Source organism: Equus przewalskii, chromosome 8 (genome assembly GCF_037783145.1).
Source record: "Equus przewalskii isolate Varuska chromosome 8, EquPr2, whole genome shotgun sequence".
Taxonomy (NCBI): Eukaryota; Metazoa; Chordata; class Mammalia; order Perissodactyla; family Equidae; genus Equus; species Equus przewalskii.
In genome coordinates this window covers 77,279,998-77,299,847 of record NC_091838.1, presented here as the reverse complement: position 1 = coordinate 77,299,847, position 19,850 = coordinate 77,279,998, and the positions used below count along the sequence as shown (strand labels likewise).

Here is a 19,850-nt window from a genome sequence, read left to right as displayed (position 1 = left end):
GTGGGAAAAAAAAATCAGTGTCTCGACCCACCCACCTCCACTGTATTCTTGTTCCTCATTTTCTCTACTTGGTCTTTCTGGAAATTCCATTGTCTGGATATTGGACCTCCTGAGTTGGATGTCTAAGTTTCTCTCTTAGTTTTCCTCTCTCTTTATCTCTCTCTGTTTCACTTTCTGGGAGATTTAATTACATTAAGCCTATATTTCTATTGATCCTTTCATTTCTGCTACGAAATGTTTAACTACTAACAGTATTTCCTTATAGTTGTTCTTTTTTATGGCTTTTAACAAATATTTATGGAAGCAATATAAGCTCTTATCTCTCTGAGGACACTAATGACAGTGGCTCCTCCCCACCTTGGAGCTTACAGTATCTGCTTCTTGCAACAGATTCTCCTGACCCGCCATGTTTTGTGAACTGCTCTCTTTCTACATTATGGGCTTTCCTCAGATGACAGGTAATCCTCTACTATGCATTTTTAAAATTTTAAGATTGAAGCTCTAAAATGCTGACTGGAAGTTCTGCTTTTGTACATGGGATGACCGGACTTGACAATTCACTGTAATATGGCAGCCAGTTTTTTCATCAAAAGCTACTCAAATATCACTATCTCTATTTCTCTTCTCTTGGGCTAGGCATTTCCCTGAAGAGGAATTCTCAGTTTCCTAGGAGGGGGTATAAGCCTGGCTGCCGGAATACTGGGATCCCATTTTTAAGTATGCACATCCTTATTTAAATGAAATAATTCCCTCGTTTTCAGTGGGAGGATCTCACTCTAGCCCTTAGCTGTCTATTTGGGTCTTAGAGCCTAAGGCTTCTCTTACGTAAACTCTGGAGAAAATCTCCAGTCTGTTGCCAGGCTAAGAAGGGCAGATGCCCGGTTTCACCAGCTGGGAAGAGCATGTGGTGGTCTAACTACTTCCCACACAAGCCTTAACCAAGTCTCCTCTATAAATCTACCTTCACAGTCATTGTTGTCTACGATTCCTGAGTCTTTCAGGGTTTTCTTCCCACACTAATGAGGTTTCTGGTCGACTTTCTCTCACTCTGCAAGCTCAGGATTCTGCTTCCTCTGGTCTTCCAAGTCATTACCATTTATCCATTTATTTTGCAGCTACAAAATTTTACTGACATCATTTGCCTTTTGTTGTCTCACACTCTCATTCTTCTCTTCACGGATTTGTGCCTTTTTTCCATTCATTTCCATTCATTTTAGTGGCATTCAAGGATAGCATAAAAATAAGTTTCTGCAAACAGCCATATTTATTACATCACATCTTTAATAGTTAAGTATTTCCCAACTAACGCAAATTAGAGACCTTAGAAATCACCTAGCACAAACATCTAATTTAACACTGAGGAAACTAAAGTCTACAGAGTGATAATGATTTATTCAAGGTCACTTGATAAAATATAAAAACATGGGACTTTACATAAAAAGGAAAAGCATTTTTTAGACCTTTAGGAGTCTTCTTTCTCCATTTAACTTCTATTAGTCTTTTGTTGACAAAAAGTACCATAACGAGTATTTGGGTAATCAGAAGCACTTTTATTCCCTTTTTTGTTCAATTAACTATTGTGTATTGGTTATACTCCCTCAGCAAGTCAACCCTCACGAATCTCAGACTCCTCATCTACAACACAGGGATCATACCACCTACTGTGGGTGCTTTTTGTATGAATTAAATACAGAAATGTATAAAAACCACCTACCAGAGCAGCCAGCAGATTATGTACACTCTATGCCAAGTCAGTGAGTGATAAATTGATGAATTTAACCATTGTGGACTACACAGAACTTTATCTGAATAATACCCACTTCCTACCAAGAAGTGACTCCCCTTCACGCACAAGGCTACCAAGGGAGCCACCACACTGAAACAACACGACCACGCCCAGGCCACCCAGGCTGGTCAAGGAGCTGACCTTTGCCTGGAAGTCCAGGGAAACAGAGGTTGAGAACTTAGCGTAGATACCAAATGTCCCTACAGCTGAGAAACAACGGCAATACGCTCGGCAGCTCGGCTGGGCTCTCACTGCAGGTTGCATCACCTCCCGGGGCTTGTGGAAATACTTAGCATGTTTGGTTGGTTGTCGCCATGACGGTTGGTCACTACTGGCATTTAGTGGGCAAAGGCCTAGAACGTCACACAGCAGAGAGGGATGAGACTGCCCTTCACAAAGTAGAAGTGTCCTGGGTAAAATGTCAGTTGTGCCCCTGTTGAGAAACACTGCTAAAGAGAGGGGCCAATGACTGGTTACTCTATTTCTTAGGCTTGAAGCCCTTGTCACTGTCCTCTCAGTTTACAAGTTCAATTCCTCCGTGCAGTCTGTAAGATATGCTAATGTAGTTAAAACAAAGAAAAACAACTCTTCAGCTGGCCATGGTCAGTCTCTGTCACAAGAAAAGGCTTAAGTAACACATGGGCTGATTAAATAGTTTGGCCTTTTTAGATGATATAAGAAATAAACAACTTAGGCAGCATAGTTCTCTTATTTGCCATGAGCTCTGGGAGCTGCTGATGTCCCGCCCCACCTGCTATGACTTCTCAAGGAGTGAGTGTCTTAGGGGCTCACCCTCTAACCAGCAGTGTGGTCACGGCTGTTCCTCCACCCTTCTGGTCCTCAGTTTCACCAGAGTCACCTTGATTGTGGCTTACAAGAGTCATTATTCTTCAGGGTTATCATGAAGATTAAAACGTATCAGATAAAGTGCTGAGTAGCACTGTGACAATGCTGAATTTCACCTGAGCCCTGAGTTCCTAAAAGACAGTGGTGATTAAGAAACCTTCATACCCTTTGGCATTCCTGGAAATGGCTTACTGCAAAGGACTCTCCTTTCCCATATGACTTAGGTAGGAACTGCGGATGACTCCCTCGTTTACCTACAACCAGCTCAGACACAGGCCCTCCAAATTCCTATTCTTTGCCCCTTAAAAGATTAGCTGATCTGTTTGTCCACTGATCAACCAGAAAACGTCCCTTAACCTGGCTTGATCAAACTTCCCCCCATTCCTCAGGCCTCTGCATGATGACCACCCACGGCCTGAGCCAGCGCACCACGTACCACTCTCTCGAGAGGCCTCCCAGCTTCTGGGCCAGCCTCAGGGTAAACCCTTCTCTGATCTACTGTCCCTTCATGCCACCTCCCTCCACCACTCCCACTTCTCCACATCTTTCTGGCCTTGTTCACTTCCACGCACAAGAAAAGCCCTTTGCTATCTGACCACTGAGACGCTGAGATCTCATGCTCAGAGCCTTCTCCCTGCTCTTGCGAGATCCCTTCAAACAGTCTCTCCTGACTTAAGTTGGGATTTGGTTTTTACTGGACAACTGCATTTGCAAGACAGACAGTAAGAACTCAATATGTCTTAACTTTTATTTTTATTAATAATTTGATTTGTGCATAGGTTTGAATAAAAAGTGACTATTATTCCCAAGACCAGTGATTTTTCTCCAGATGCCAATTATTACAAATATATTATATTACAAATGTTACAGTTGTGAATAGGAAGCTTTTCAAATGATTGTGCAGATGGTAAACCAGCATACAGTGAGTATATGTGAGTTTCACTGCATGATGCACAGGAGCCAATAATCACGTTCTTCGTTGGTAAAGACCACGTGCTTTCTGGACTAGCTTTAATTGATCTAAACTATATTTGTGACATGACATTGTTCCTCGGGGAACAATTACAGTTAAGCTGTCATTTCATAAACAACTAAGCCTCAAGCACATGTCACTGTCTCCATTAAAGGTTTCCCTTAATTGGGTGCTCAGCAAAATGTTGATTAGTCTAACAAGGGGATGTTTTATTGACCTCAAACTCAACACTAAAACTGAACTTGTAACCTCTGCCACCACAGATTCAAATACGTTATCTTTCAGAGTTCCTTAGCCCAGCAAAAGGCTGCAGCACCCACGCAGCGACTCAAGACAGAAACCCGACCCTCATTCCCTGAGGGCAGTGGCCAGGCCTTTTGTACTCACTGCTCCAACACTGTGTCGAGAGGGCATTTAATAAATGTTCAATGAATTCATTAACTATCTGAACAACTTTACCTCCTAAATATCTCTTAAACCAGTTTTTCTGTAGTCCCACCACCACATACCCCAGCCAAGCCATCATCCGCTCTCACCCAGCCCACTGCAGAATCCTTTCCCTGGAGCCACTTCCACCTTCCTCAACCAGCAGAGAGGTCGTAACACAAAGCTGGCCGTGTTACATCTCTGTTTAAAATACACCTGTCCCACTCTTCTTAGAATGAAGTCCCAGTGTCCTGATAGAGCTGTGAAGGCCCTCTCGGAGGCAGCCTTTGCCCACCTGTCCGCCAGCCTCGCTACACTCTCCTGCTTTAATGTTAGTCGTTCTGGACTTATTTCACTTCCTCAAAATTACCACATTCCAAGAACTACCCATTTCGGCTCAGATGTAGAACTGCAAAGAACGTCACTCTCACCTAAAACAAGAAAGCTGGACAGAATGCAGATCAATGCTGCAGTCCCAAGGCAACACTAACCGCACATCTGGAGAGAGAACAGGCACCTGCAGGGAGAAAGGACTCCAGCATTTGCTTATGGGGGCGGGGGGGGGGGGGGGGCGGCGGCAGCATGAGAGCATGAAGCCCTGAAAGCTCCAGAATTAGGAGAGGTGACCCTTCTTAAAGCTGTTTTTCTGCAGGAATCCAATACCTCTACCCCCAGGTGCTCACAGAGAAGGTCAGGGAAGAATCCTGAAACGCCCTACTTCCCCTGGGGCTGGTAGGGGAGACAGAAGCAGCCTGCCAAAATGTGTCCAGATCCACGTCCCTATCTGCCCTCCTGAACAAAAGCTTAACCTGCAGGAGGACGGGCAACAAAGGCGCTCTGCTCTGTTTTGTAAAATATTGACAAAGTCAACAAAACACACACTTAGGTCATCTAGCCCTCAGTGAGTGTCGCTACAGCAGGGGTGACAAGCAAACATGTCCTGTGTGCTGGGTAGGAAAGAGAAACAGACAATGCCCCATCCTCACTGAGTTTCTCTTTCTAGTACCAAGAGCCGGATGACAATCAAAGAAAACGCCTACGAGAGGATAACATTTGTTACTACCAGGAAGCTTCTGGTGAGGGCGCAGAGAGCGACCACAGAGCAGGGTATTCACGGAGGGCAGCTTCAGGCTAGGCTGGCCTCTGTGACGGCTGCGCTGAGCTGGGTCCTATGCGACGATCTGGGGACAGACAACTCCCTGCAATGCAAACAGAAGTCGGGCACAGGGGAGCTTCTGAGAAACAAGCAGCCCACCAGCCTGAACAGAGTGGAGTGAGGTGGGGTGGGGAAGTACGAGTCGGGGTAAGAGAAGACAGAGGCACAGCAGGCAGCCCTCCTGGCCCACTGCCAAGAGTTTGGATCTGAGTTTAAAATGTAGGTGCAAATCTGGTGGTTTTATTTTCTTCGTATTTTGGTCATTGCTTAAATTTTCCATATTGATTTGAATTCACTCTTAACAACAGTAAAAACTTACACTGAAAAAAGAACACACTCCACGGTATAAAGTACGTGCCCAGCCAGTCCTGTCTTACAGCTCCTCAGAGTCTAACAGGCCCAGGGGCGTCTCCTGCAGGCACCTCCCTGACATTCTGAATCCACACTCATTCTCCTGCTTTCTCTGGTGACACTTACCAAACTATATTGTAAAACATCTCCTTTCATGTTGGGTTCCTGAGAAGAGGGAATGTGTTTTACTGAACTCCGAAATCTTGTCCACATCTTAATCCCCTTCTCCCCTTTTAATACACTGCCTGGCACAGAGTAATGCTCAAAAAAAAAATTGTTCTGAATCCATAAAAGCAAAAGAATAAATTAATGAACTCGGGGTTCAGGAACCTAGTATCCTGTCTCTTGTTGCTTTATTTTGAGAAAGCCACAGCTGTATCAGCAGTATCATAAAATATAAAACACTCTGGCACAAGAGGAAAGGAATTTCAAAACAGTAAGTCTTTTCAATGGCAGAGCCCCTCCTGCTCACCGTGACAAAAATACTCAACAGTGTTATGGCGTCTTCCCTGACTATAACACGAACTGTTAACGTTCCTCTTAGATTACTTATTTTTCTTTAAATGCACTTTAGTATTTCATAGACGAAATCAAATCCTGGGATAAACCTCATGCTTGCTGAGAGTAATTCCCTTTGGTCCATTATGGTCCCTTGTCCCTCTCATTGTCCTCCAACTCTGATGCTAAAACCCAACATGCGCATACGTTGCATCATTTTCACACAGCCCCACCTGACTTGGCAATCAGAAAATCAGGGACTGAAGAGTTAGGCTTTAATGCTATCTTGGTTGTCTACTGCTGCATAACAAACTAACCCAAAAACTTAACGGCCTTAAATAACCATTTTATTTATTTGCTCACAATTCAACAATCTGAGCACTATGGGGAGGTCCATGTGGCAAAGCCAGATTGACTGGGCTGGAGGACCCAGCCCACGATGACTCACGGCCATGTCCTGCTGCAGGCTCTAGGTTAAATGGAGCCGCAGGATCAGGAGAGACTCAGGGAAGGGAACTATGCTGGGCTTGAAGGCAAGAAGGAGTGGCTTCAGGGGGCAGAGCACAACAGAATCCACTATCACAGAAAGAAACAACAAAGCTGTCATTTAGTAAAACAGTAAGTTTTACAGCCTCGCACAGCAGTCTTTTCTCAGCCTGGCCATCTACTTGATACCTTCTTCTCTCTGAGAAGGGGAGGGGAGCAGTGATCTCTCTGAGGGCAGAGACCCTGTCTTATTCATCTGTGTACTCAACAACCGCCTAGGACAGCACCTAACAATACTGGATGTGAAGAAATAGTTCAACTTTGAGAACATCACCCTTCTTGTCATATCCAACTGGACCTCAGTCACTCGGACCCTGTTATAAGGCTGAGCTTGTTCCAGGCACAGGGCAAGGATCAGCTCTGCCATTTTTTGCTCATTTCTGATGAGGATTTTTAGGCTGCTTAATTTTAAAACAGTTTATGATGAGGATTTTTAGGCTGGTTACTTTTAAAACTACAGATAAGAAGCAGGCTCCAAGGAGTGGAATTTGTTTGCCCTTTGATCAGAGACAATTGCATTTGTGAAGGAAATCTCCATGCCTCCCTCTCTGGAATTTGTTTGCTCCTTTGTTGGGAAACATTTACATTTCTAAGGGAAACCTCTATCTGTGAAGATGCCTCCCTCTCTGTGCCAGGAAGAGGGGGGGATGGTCTTATCTCTAGAGGCTCTTGGTCAATGCCAGAGGCAAGAACTTAAGTTGGTTACTGTCTGGCAACCTCATGTAACTGACCCTCCCCCCCACAAATCCTCCTTTGTCTTTAGCCGAGGATAAAATTCAAGCGGTGACTTCTGCCATTTACTCAATCCGGTTTGATTCTTATCTACCATTTTAGCTTTTTACATATTCTTTGTCTTGTAAAGAGATAACTCACATGCCCATGCCTTAAATTTAGCCCTAACCCTCAACTAGGGGCAGCAGAAGCTCTGACTGCCCATGGGTCCTGTCCCCATGCTATTCCACACTATTCTCTAAATAAAAGAGCACTACTGCCAGATCTTGAGAGTCTAAGAAATCTTTCTTTCGACTCCTCGGCTCACCGATCCCGCATCAATTTCTATTGCATGTGTAGCAGACCTTTAATTCACAGTTTAAGAGTGATCTTTGCCCATTTAAAGATAAGGATAACTACAACTAGGTAATACACTCCATGAATCCATTACTCAGGCACACACACCAGCCATATGCCCCGAGATACTCAGAGCAAATGAGTAATGAGAACTTGGTGAGCCCTTCCGCACTGTGGTGTTGCCCCTTCCTTCAGGATGCTGTCTCAGCGTGCACACAGCTGTACGGCACTCATATGAACCTGTAACGGTACTACATTTATCCACGTACTAAATATTTATAAAGGTTAGTTTCTTGAATAAGAGCATGGGTTCTGGAGCCGGATTTCTGGGATTCAAATGCCTGCTACTCAGTAACTGTGTAATCTTTAGCAATTTACTTAACTTCTCTGTTCTTCAGTTTTTTCATATGTGAACAGGAGGTAACCATTCCCTCCTCCTAAAGTTCTAAAGATTAAATAAGTTAACACCTGTAAGGTGCTTAGAACGGTGCTCGACACCCAGAATACCATACGCTACATATACACATTAAGATAGAAGTTCTAGCATCCAAATGTTTGTGTAGACATCCTTCTTTGGAAAGCATCACCTAAGCATTTGCTTTCTAGACCTTACCAGGGAGAAAGAAGTAAACTGCCAAGGAACAGCTTTGGTTCCTGATCTCCACATTCATCTAATTCCCGCCCTAGGGCAAGAATACAAAGGAAAACTTAACAAGCTTGGTTTTACCTATCTTCTCTTGACAGGAAAGACTGGATCACTACTTTTATTAGCTCTAGGGGTCATTTTATGTTCCAATAATTTAAGCAGTAACAAAATAATTAGTTACGTAAATCCACATTTCAGTTGGTATTCAGAATACTGATATCATTTGAATTAAATCAACGTCATAAATGCCAAACTCCAAACAGTAGTAAACCTAACCAGAGACCTAGGAACATGGCATTCACGTGAAAGGGAGCAGCCTCTTCAGAAATAAAATGCTTGTTGCTTAGGATTGTTAGTAACTGAGCCAAGCTTTGGATTACTGACAACGATTTTCATGATCCGATAATCACCTCTGAAAATATCAGTCACTTTTACACGAGAAGTTGAATTTCCTAGGAACAAAAGTCATTCCAAAAAGTCATTTAAATCAATCATTCCTAAATTTTAGGAGAGCTTAAAAAAAAAAAAAAGGTCTTTTATAATGCAGAATATCTTCTATGGTATATTCTAGCTGTTTGCTTCTCTCTGCCGTAGATCTTCAGGGCTCCTGACCGGCTGTACAGAATTCTAATGCCCAAGCACTGCACCGGAGGCTTTCCAGACTAGTCGCCCCCACGCCGATGAACGCTACAATCTCCTATCCCCATAGTTCAATCATGCTAGCCCAACACTTACCCCGCCCTTCCCCGATCTCTGCTTCCTAACATCCGGGGCTTATTCTTAAGGACCAAATTTAATTCCACTTGTAATTCTTTCTAGAAATAACTCTCCCTCACTCCTTTAAATCCTGTGGTATCCCTCTACCTCTCATGTTAATTCGATCTTTACCCCATATTATTTAGTGAAAGTTACTCTGTTTCTCCTGTTAGGTTATAAATCTCTTGAGAGTAATTAGGACTCATATTTGATTCATCATTTTTCCTACAAAATGAATTCTCAATAAATACTTGTGGAATTAAAGTTTATTTTACCCCAAATCAAATGGCACTAGTCAATATAGTTTTTATTGATTTTCTTTGCTCCAGAAATTATTGCAACATATTAAAGCTATGGATAAATACTATTATTTAAATTTATTAATTTGCCAACCACAAATCCTCAAATATTACTGGTAGTAGTTAAGATTATTTGGTGATTCTCCATTGATTATAACTTAACACAGTATTTACTTCTGAATGATAAACAGCCCACCTTATTGAGATGTTAGCAATTCTAAAAATCAATGAAGTGTACAAGTAACTTCTACGGGAGATGATATGGGCAGGCATACAAAAGTAACATACAATCTGAAATGATCTACATTACATTATTTCTATCTTTACTTGTTCAAGGCTGGATTATAATCTTGGGGGAGGGAAGGGTGGACGACAAAACAAATAAAATAAGCAAGTGTAGCCCATATATAAGTGAGTTTAAAACTGTTAATCCAGAAAATCCCAGACTTCAATAGTTTGGCCACAAGTATGGAGAATAGAATGGAGGATTTGAAACTGAAGGTAAGAAATTGACTGAGTTAGAGATGATAGTAGTCTAAATTAAGGAGTGGCAATGGAATGCAGAGATGGAGATGGATGATAATGAATTTAAGAAGTAGAAATAATAAAATGTGTAAGTCACAGTATTTCAAGAATGGAGGGAGAGGTGGTAAATGAAGGAGAAGATAGTAGACAAAAACGATGCGCTGGTTTCAGGCATAGGCACTTAGGTACACAGGCTGTCTGTCATTCACTGAAATAAGGAATACAGGAAAAGGTGCAGGTTTGCCAAGAAAAGGAGGTATGAAGATCACTCATGTACGCATTGAATCAAAGATGTCTGGGATATCCAAGTGGAGGTGACCAGTAGGCAGAGCGGGGCATAACACAAGTGGGGCTAGCTCCTAAACCTGACTCCTTTCCCCTCAGTAGCAATGCTTCTCAGTATCATTGTAGATCACGTGTCTTTTGTTTCATGTAATTATGTGTCAATTACTTGTTGTGATAAAAGTTTATAGTTTGGTCCATGGTATGAATTTCTGCTGTTTTATTCCACTAGGCTGGGAGTTCTAGAAGAAAGTGATTAAGTTTTGTTCACATTTCCCATGTCCAATACCAATATAGTCACACAGTTTTCAGTAGACCCAAACTGGTGGTCCTTAAGTGGCCCAGAGCCAAAATAATCAGTCCAGTAATATTAAAGATACCTAAGCCAATAATATAATGCAAAGCACTAATGATGCTGTTACCTTTTGGCTCAGCAACACATTTAGAGATCTCTCCTCCACCCCTCCTCAAAAAGTAAGCACTGATGTGTCAAAAGATTTATACATAATAATACTTATCACAGACTTTAATTTCTAAATTACTGCTTTGTGAGCAAAATTCATATACGGTAGCATTTCTAGTCTTTAACGTAATGAGATTGTGGGGGTCTCTATATAACCAAATTTTATAATTATTTCATCTGGCTCAATAAAATAGTAGTAGTAATAATAATAAGCCCCCAAAACAACATGAATAAATTCTTTCGGGAACCCCTCAATATACTCCTGGCTGTTTTTGGAGTCTGCTTAACAAATCTAAGTTCGAGTGCTACTTTCTGGGTTAATGATCAAGCATTTTAAAGAGAATAAGGGAAAAGTCACAGCATAAGATTTCAAATTCCTTCACAACGCTTTTGAGTGCTACTGTATTTCCAAATACCAACTTAACTTTCTAATTCAGTTCTCATGACACAGGGGCTGTGTGTCACGAGATCCCAAGAGCCCAGAGAAGACCTCTGAGAACAGAACAAAAGTAGTTTCTGAAGATATATTCCTCTCATCTCTACTTATAATGGCACTTCTCTCCAAGTCCCACTATAGGCTATGGGTTGTCAAAGCGATGGTTGAGGACTGACGTGGAAGGCACTGTGCATTGTGAACCAATGGCTTTAAGGGCCAATACTTTCCCTAAGGTTCTGTTATCCAGAGAGGCCTTTCTACTTCATAATAGGGTCCCAAGATTTAATGAATACCAGGAGGGACACTAATAGTGACTTGAATTAAAGACATGTATCTCTAAGTGACTATTTTTAATATAAGGCTTTCTTGATGTCAACAAGTTCAAAATCCCCACTAGCCAGTCATATTAATCTTGGTAATGGCATATACATATAAAGAACTAACATACAAGCACATTATTACTTTATGTCTACAGGTAGTCTATCAATTGAACACCAAAATTAAAAATTATTTTCACATAAATCTTCTGGGAAAAATATTATATGCCTGTGATAATCAAATAGGAGTCACAGACAAGGCAATTTTTAACAAGCCAACGTGACTGTCACATATTTACTAATGTGGAACATTCTTAACCCCATGAGGATTTCTATGGACTAGGCTTCTACCTAGTGGTAAATTCACGGGGTTTTGAATTGTCTGCAACATACTACAAGGAAAAAATGCAAGCCAACTTTGAAAAAGAAAATTTTCCTGAGCTTCAGTTCCAACTCCAGGTGAGACCATGTTTCATAAGCCTCTATTCTCTCCCTCAAAGACACTTACTTAACCTAAGTGTCTCTGTGAGACAGCAAATATAGCAAATTCAAAACATGCACATAATAGGAAAACATTTAATGTGAGAAACCATGCTGACTAATATAAAGTTACTCAAAATAATATGTAAACATTAGAATACTTAGAGATTAAAACAATTACCAATTAAAAAATTTAATAAATCTAATTTAAACTTATAGAATTTAACTCAGAATTTAACACTAAATCTTAAAAAACATAATCATAGTACAAACGTACCTCCTAAATTAAGTATTTCAGGCACATTTTTCCCAAAAATGGAAATCTCTTTTCATCCTAATTATAAAAGTTATAATGATAACCAAGTTATCATTATCAAAAGTTTAATGATAACCAAGTTATCATTAAAGCACAGAAACACATAAAGCAGAGAAGAGCACATAATCCCACACTCCAGAAAATCACTGTTGTTAAGATGCTAGTCAGTTTTTTCAAATAACTGTCCAACTGGGATGCTGTCTGCTCTACATGTTGCTTTTTCTTTTTTTATTTAACAATATAATACAGACATCTTACCCTAGCAGTAGAGCATGTATGCATCATGATGCAGAGATACAATTTATTTAATTTCATATCACAGCTCACTTGCTAAAATGGTGCATCAGCCTTCTTTCTCCCTAGCATGACTTTGCACATGGCATTCCCGCTCCTGAACTAGTTTCCAATCAGTGAACACATGGAGAAGCCCACCTCATCCTCTAAAACAGCTCGAATACCACCTCCTACTCCATCCTCGCAGCCCCACTGACCAATCCTACCGCATACTCTTCTCCCTTACCACTTTACTTATAAAGCCTCTACAAAAATCCTCACATCTTACTGAAATTAACCTGTTTAGCCAAACAAGATGGCGTATAATTTCTCAGACGTCCTCTGCTCTAGATATAGTACTCCCCTGTCAGGATCACCTCAGTCTCACCCTGTTGTACTTCTGACTCCTACCCAGCCAGCTCCTTCGGACACAGCCACCTCAGGAAAGTCTTCTCTGAGAGCAGCAACATAATCTTCTTCTTGGTCTTTCTAGAGTACACTACCATCGCACTTCTCACACTGTACTATAAACATGATTTTATTCATCTGCATTTCCCACAAAACTGGGAACTTTTTGTGACAAAACAACATGTCTTAATTACTTTTGTTTTTCCAGCACAATGCCTGGCTCAGAGGATACCCTCAATAAATGTGAGGTATGCGAATGGATGGATTTAATTCACTGATGGACGAACCACTTAATGAGAAAAATCAACGTAAAATCTAAAGCACGAGACATCTACCGTCCTCCGAGATAGGGCGCCTTGCTCCAACGTTGTTTGCGTACTTACATTAACTCTGTCATATCTAGTCATTGCGCGGTACCAAGGGTTAGGATTTATCCACAGGAAAACTATGGAGGATGATTTCTGCAAGTTTTAAATATTTTTTAAAAAATCATAAAGCAAGCGTTTACTTTGAGTCTCACACCCTACAAGCTCAGGCATATAACTGAAGAGAGTGAATACACTTTAGGTTTGAGTACTAAAAGACTGGTGATCAATGTGGTGCCAGTGGAAGAGTGTTGAAAATGGTTCATTAAGAGGAGAGAAATTATTCAATTAATTAGATCGATTTTCACAAACAGCACTTCTCTGTTGCCCCAGAAGCCGAAAGTGTATAGTCAGCATCAACTCCAGCATCAAGCTGTATTACTCTGCCCACTGCTATCCCAGAGGGGCAAGCATTGCCAGCTTCCTCCAGCTCAGCCTATTAACCTATTCCAGCATGAAAGCTTTTTCTTAGAACTGATGCAAGTGCTATACTAGCCTTTATACAAGGCTGCTTGAAACCTGCGTGCTCAATTATGCTAAGCAGAAATATCCTTTTTCAGCATTCTGAAAGCAGTGCATTTCTAAGTAGCCTACTTCAGGCATGATAAGTACTCGAAATGGACTCTGCTGTCTGTAGACACAGAAACTATAATTTGTCTTCCCCTACTCTCATCAAAGCTGACACTGAAAAACAATATTTGAGATTTTATTTCCTATACTTTATTCATATACTTTATTTTATTTCATATACTTACTCATAGACAACAGAGCACTAATTTAAGGTGAATCATCTACTAGATTATGAACTACTTCAAGATGGGGCAGTGTCTGTTCATCTTTCTATCTACTGCATATTGAGCATATAAAGGATATCGAGCATACTGATCAATTTACAAAGGTTTCCATAAGTCATGCTCTGCTTAGTAATGAGGCTGTCTGTGAAATGTTCACAACATAGTTTTGTACTTAGTAAAAATGTCCATTCTCAGTTCTGCAAGTATGGCTGAGTAAGCTCCTATTAGGCTGACTGTCTATAAGACAACAACTATAAACTCTTAAACCGAACAAAATATAAAAACCAACTATCTGAAGCCTCTGGAGAACGATCAAATTCAAGGAAATTCTGAAAGGGAGTCAAGACTTGGAAGAAGGGAATAGTCTGGGCGAATTTATTGATTTTGGAGTTTTTACCCTGAGTAGCAGAGTTTGAGGCAACCAGAGTGCTGAACTGTGAGGCAGGAATACTGGGAAAGACAGAGTTAGAGTTGAGGAACCCCAATTTTGTGTATAAAATCTAACAAAATCTCTGGCTGACCCCCACATCACGTATGCCAAAAATAAACACAAAAGTCAAAGTAAGGAAAGAACAGAACTAAGATCTGCACTCCTACCCAGCACACAGTCTGCAGACTGAATCCAAAAGAATCAACATTCCTCCAGGAAATAGAACCAGAGTAGTTTCCACAAAATGACACTCACAATGTCCAGTATGCAATCCAAAACTACACAACATATTAAAAATAAAAAGTGAACAATATGACTTGTTATCAAGATAAAAGGTTATCAGGGCCGGCCCAGTGATGTAGCGGTTAAGTTCACACACTCCGCTTCGGTGGCCCAGGGCTCGCCAGTTTGGATCCCAGGTGTGGACCTACGCACCACTTGTCAAGCCATGCTATGGCAGGACTCACACATATAAAGTAGAGGAACATGGGCACAGATGTTAGCTCAGAGCCAGTCTTCCTCAGCAAAAAGAGGAGGATTGGCAGCAGATGTTAGCTCAGGGCTAATCTTCCTCAAAAAAACAAAAAAAGATAAAAGATTATCAATTGTAAGATTTTAGAATTAGAGACTTTAAAGCACCTATTTTAATTGTGCTTAATGATGTAAATAATATGACACCTGCAATGAATAAAAAATAGAAAATCTCGGGAGAGAAAATTGTTTTTTTCACATACCCATATTTACATAGGAATCAAATATAAATTCTGAAATAAATCATTATAATACCTGATAAAAAAATTTATGTGATGGGCTTAACAGAAAAATAAAGATAACATAGGAAAGAATCAATGAGTTTAAGATGCAGCAGTAGAAATGATCCAATCTGAAGAACAAGGGAAAAAAAAAAACAAAAGTAAACAGAGCCACAGGAAGCTTTTTTAGGATATCACATGGATGAAGGAATGTGTAAATGAAGTCTCAAAAGGCGGAGAGAGAAAGGGTCAGAAAGAGATGAAACAGACAAACTGCTTGAAAAACAAACAAAAATTTACAGGTAAAATAGAAAATCTCATTAGTGCCCTGTCAATTAAAGACACTGAATTCATCGCCAAACTCCAGGCCCAGATGACTTCACTGGTGAATTCTAGCAAATATTGAGAAAGAAGTAGCAGCAAACTGACATACATTCTTTAAAAGAAAGGGAAAGGAACACTTCTCCACTGATTCTATGAAACTATATAAAAAAAGAAATTCTAGGCCAGTATCACTCATGAATATAGACGCATTTGAATCCAGCCATATACAAAAATAATATATTATTACCAAGTATGATTTACCTCCAGAATGCAAAGTTGGTTTAATTTAGATAAATCAATCAATAACATCCACTATATTAACAGCATAAAGGAGTAACACCCTAGTTCATTTCAACAGATGCAGAGAAGGCATTCAACAAAATTTACCACTCAGTCAGGATCAAACCCCTCAGCAAAACTGTCACAGAATGGAACTTCCTCTACTAAATAAAGGGACTAACCAAAAAAACCCTATGGCTCTTACCATTCTTAATGATTAATATAGAATGCTTTCCACATTGACTGGGAAGAAGGGAAGAATGCCTCATCTTACCACTTGGATTCAAGCATTACACTAGAGATCCTAGCCAATAAAAGAACACAAGCTAAACAAATTAAAAGAATAAAAACTGGAACAGAAAAAAAAAAACTGGAACAGAAGAAGTAAACTGTTTACGCAGATGATCTAATTATGTATATAGCATATCCTAAGAAATCTATGAAACAGTTTTCTAGAACTAACAAGTGAATTTTGCAAGGTAGCAGAATACAAGGACCATGTACAAAATTTTATATTAGAAGCAAAAAATTGGAAAATAAAATTTCTAAATATTCATTTTACAATAGTGTCAAAACAAAAAATATTTAGGAATAAGTTTAACAAAAGACAATAAGACATTTACCTTGAAAAGTAAACAATGCTGCTGACAGAAATTAAAAACTCTAAATAAATGGAAAGATATACCCTGCTTAAAGAAGGAAAGACTCAATATTGCTAAGATGTCAAATCTCCCTAAATTAATCAAGAGACTCAATGCAACTGCAATCATCATCCCAGCAGAACGTTTTGTGAAAATCTATAAAATAATTCTTAAATTATATGGAACTGTAAAGGACCTATTTCCAAGCAATCCTGAAGGACAAAGTTGAAGGGACTACATTACCTCACTTCGTTTCTTACTACGAAAAGCTACAGTAATGAAGACAGCATAAAGATACATAAATAGATAAATGAAACAAAACTGAAAGTGCAGAAACAGACCCTCACTTTACACAGTCATCTCGATTTCATCAAAGGCATCAACATAACCAGTCCAACCAGGTGGAGGAAAACATCTTTCAACAAATGGTACCAGAAAACCCGGATACATCCAGAATGAGAAAAAATGAATTCTGACCCTCTATCTCACACCATACACAAAAATTGAGATGGGTCATAGATCTAAAAGTAAAAGCTACCATGATAAAGATTTTGGAGGAAACACAGGAGACTTATCTTTCTAACTTTAAAAACACTCTAACCTTCCCTTGAGGTTGCCAAAGATTTCTTAGTTTACAGAAGGTAAGAATCATAAGAGAAAAACCTGATACATTATACATCATCAAAATTAAAAACTTCTGCCTATCACAAGATTCTGTTAAGAAAATAATAGGCAAGTGATAGACTGAGTCATATGTTTATAAAACATTTATCTAACAGAAGATTTTTATCCTGGATATATAAAAAAGCTTCTACAACTCAATGATAACAAGACATACAGACCATTTAGAAATAGGCAAAAGATCTAAAAAGACACTTCAAAATAGAAGATACATGAATGGTCAATAAGTCCATGAAAAAGCATTCAAAATCACCAGGGAAATGAAATTAACACCACAACAAAATACCAATACACTGCCAGATTAACTAAAATTAAAGAGATTGACAATATCAAATACTTTTGAAGATATGGAGCAACCACAATTTGCTCACATCGTTCCTGGAAATGTCACAAGGTACAACTACTTTGGGAAAAAAGTACTGGTAATTTCTCATAAAACTAAATACACAGCAATTTAAGTCCTAAGTATTTACTCAAAAGAAATGAAAACATATGGTCACAAAAAGACTTTACAAAAATGTTCACAGCAACTTAATTTATAATAACCCAAAACTGAAAACCATCCAGGCAAGTGGATAGACAAACTGAAGTATATTCAGGTAATGAAGTATTATTCAGCAATCAAAAGAAATGAACTATTGGTATCTACAACAGTATGCAGGAATCATGTACATGGACACTGAAAAGAAAGAAAAAAGAAAAACAGGGTAAAAAGAGTATCAATTCAGGCCAAATCTAAGATGGCCAACATTTTAGAAGTAGATGGGACCTTAAAGCATCTTTTTTTGTTGTTGTTGTTTGAGAAGGATTAGCCCAGAGCTGACTGCTGCCAATCCTCCTCTTTTTGCTGAGGAAGACTGGCCCTGAGCTAACATCCATGCTCATCTTCCTCTACTTTATACGTGGGATGCCTACCACAGCATGGCGTGCCAAGTGGTGCCATGTCCGCACCCGGGACCCGAACTGGTGAACCCTGGGCCGCCAGAGCAGAATGTGAGCACTTAACCGCTGCACCACCAGGCCAGGCCTAAAGCATCTATTTTAATTGTGCTCGATGACATAAAATAACACCCGCAATAAATGAAAAATAGAACTTTTTTTCTAGAATAGATTTTTTTTAATCTCTTGTGTGTGTGTGTTTGAGGAAGAATGGCTGTGAGCTAACATCCATTGCCAATCTTCCTCTTTTTTATTTTTCTTTTTGAGAAAGATTAGCCCTAAGCTAACATCTGCCGCCAATCCTCCTCTTTCTGCTGAGGAAGACTGGCCCTGAGCTAACATCTGTGCCCATCTTCCTCTACTTTATAGGTGGGATGCCTGCCACAGCATGGCTTGACAAGCAGTGTGTAGGTCTGCACCCAGGATCTGAACTGGCGAATCCTGGCCCCCCGAAGTGGAACATGTGAACTTAACCACTGCGCCCCCTGCTGTGCCACCGGGCTGGCCCCCAGGAATAGATAATATTTTGAAATTCACGTGCTAAGCCCTGTGCTAAGCATTTAACATGGACAATCTTATTTAATTCTTAACAACCCAGCCTCATCTTATAAATGAAGAAACTTCAGTAGAAAGAAATTAAACAGGTTGTCCAAATTTGCATCACTAGTATGACTCAGAAGCATAAATTTTAGGGGCTCCATTAGTCACACTAAAGTCAAACAGAAAAAATGGAATCACTAAATAAGTTTTTAATTAACTTTAAAAGTACATATGGGGAGGCAGCTGTGCTAAGGGAAAATATCTCAAGAAAATATTAAACAGAATATAAATTAAACATCTGCTCCCCCGTGATTAAGTGTAACACACCTGCAGTGTAGACCTCACTGTCTTACCTTAGGGAACTGTTTTACAGGAATTAACACTTTCTGTCCCAGCTTCATGTTCTTATTAATCACCACATCAATGTACTTTTCTTCATCTTTGCCTTCTCCTTTTTGAAACTTTTCTATTTCTGTGAAGGAAAAAAGATAACCATGAAGTATATAACTTAGAACTCCAGAGATGGGGAGTTCTTGTGAGCTCTAAGGTGGCATGAAATCAAACACAGAATATGGACTATTAGATTGCTCAGTTTTTTCAGGTAAGGACATATTTCCCATTTTATCAATGATTCTTCACCAGTACGGTGGAAAAAATGCATAGACCATGACTCTACAAAGTCCAGTCTCGACCGCCCATGCTAAGAGAGGGGATCCATGGACTAGCTCACAAACAAACACAAACACAAAGGAAGTTCCTTGGGGCCTTCTGGAATCCTAAAGAAAGGCTCATCAAACAGCAAAGAAAAGCCAGAAAGTATTCTCAGTTCAGTGTTACAAAGCACTGACATCCCTATTTATCAACCCGGCCTGGCTCTCCAAGGCTTACACCATCAAGAACTGACTCTTTACAATGGCTTTAAAAGCCCAGACAGGCACCAGTTTTTTTGTCAGTTCGAATCCTGGGCGCGGATGTGGCACTGCTCATCAAACCACACTGAGGCAGCGTCCCACATGCCACAACTAGAAGGACCCACAACGAAGAATATACAACTATGTACCGGGGGCTTTGGGGAGAAAAAGGAAAAAGGAAAAAAAAAAAAAAAGCCCAGACAAGCTTCTGTCATTCAACCTCCCCAACCAAATCTGCCCTCCTCACAAGTGACACAAATCAACTCAATGCTCATGCCTTTGCTAATGCTCTTTTCTCCACTTATGCTGTTATTTTGATGACTTCAATTTCATATAATTCCTT

The 19,850-nt window shown here is 40.0% G+C and overlaps 1 protein-coding gene across 10 annotated transcripts in view; it reads right to left on the bottom strand.

Moving 5' to 3' along the window:
* The window catches only part of KHDRBS3 (KH RNA binding domain containing, signal transduction associated 3), a 189,853-nt gene that overhangs the window by 108,558 nt on the left and 61,445 nt on the right, over positions 1–19,850 (bottom strand). For all 10 annotated transcript variants that reach the window (XM_070631012.1, XM_070631004.1, XM_070631005.1 and 7 more), the window contains exon 2: positions 18,950–19,068. In XM_070631012.1, the coding sequence (XP_070487113.1) occupies positions 18,950–19,068 (119 nt within the window). The remainder of the gene's footprint in view (positions 1–18,949; positions 19,069–19,850) is intronic.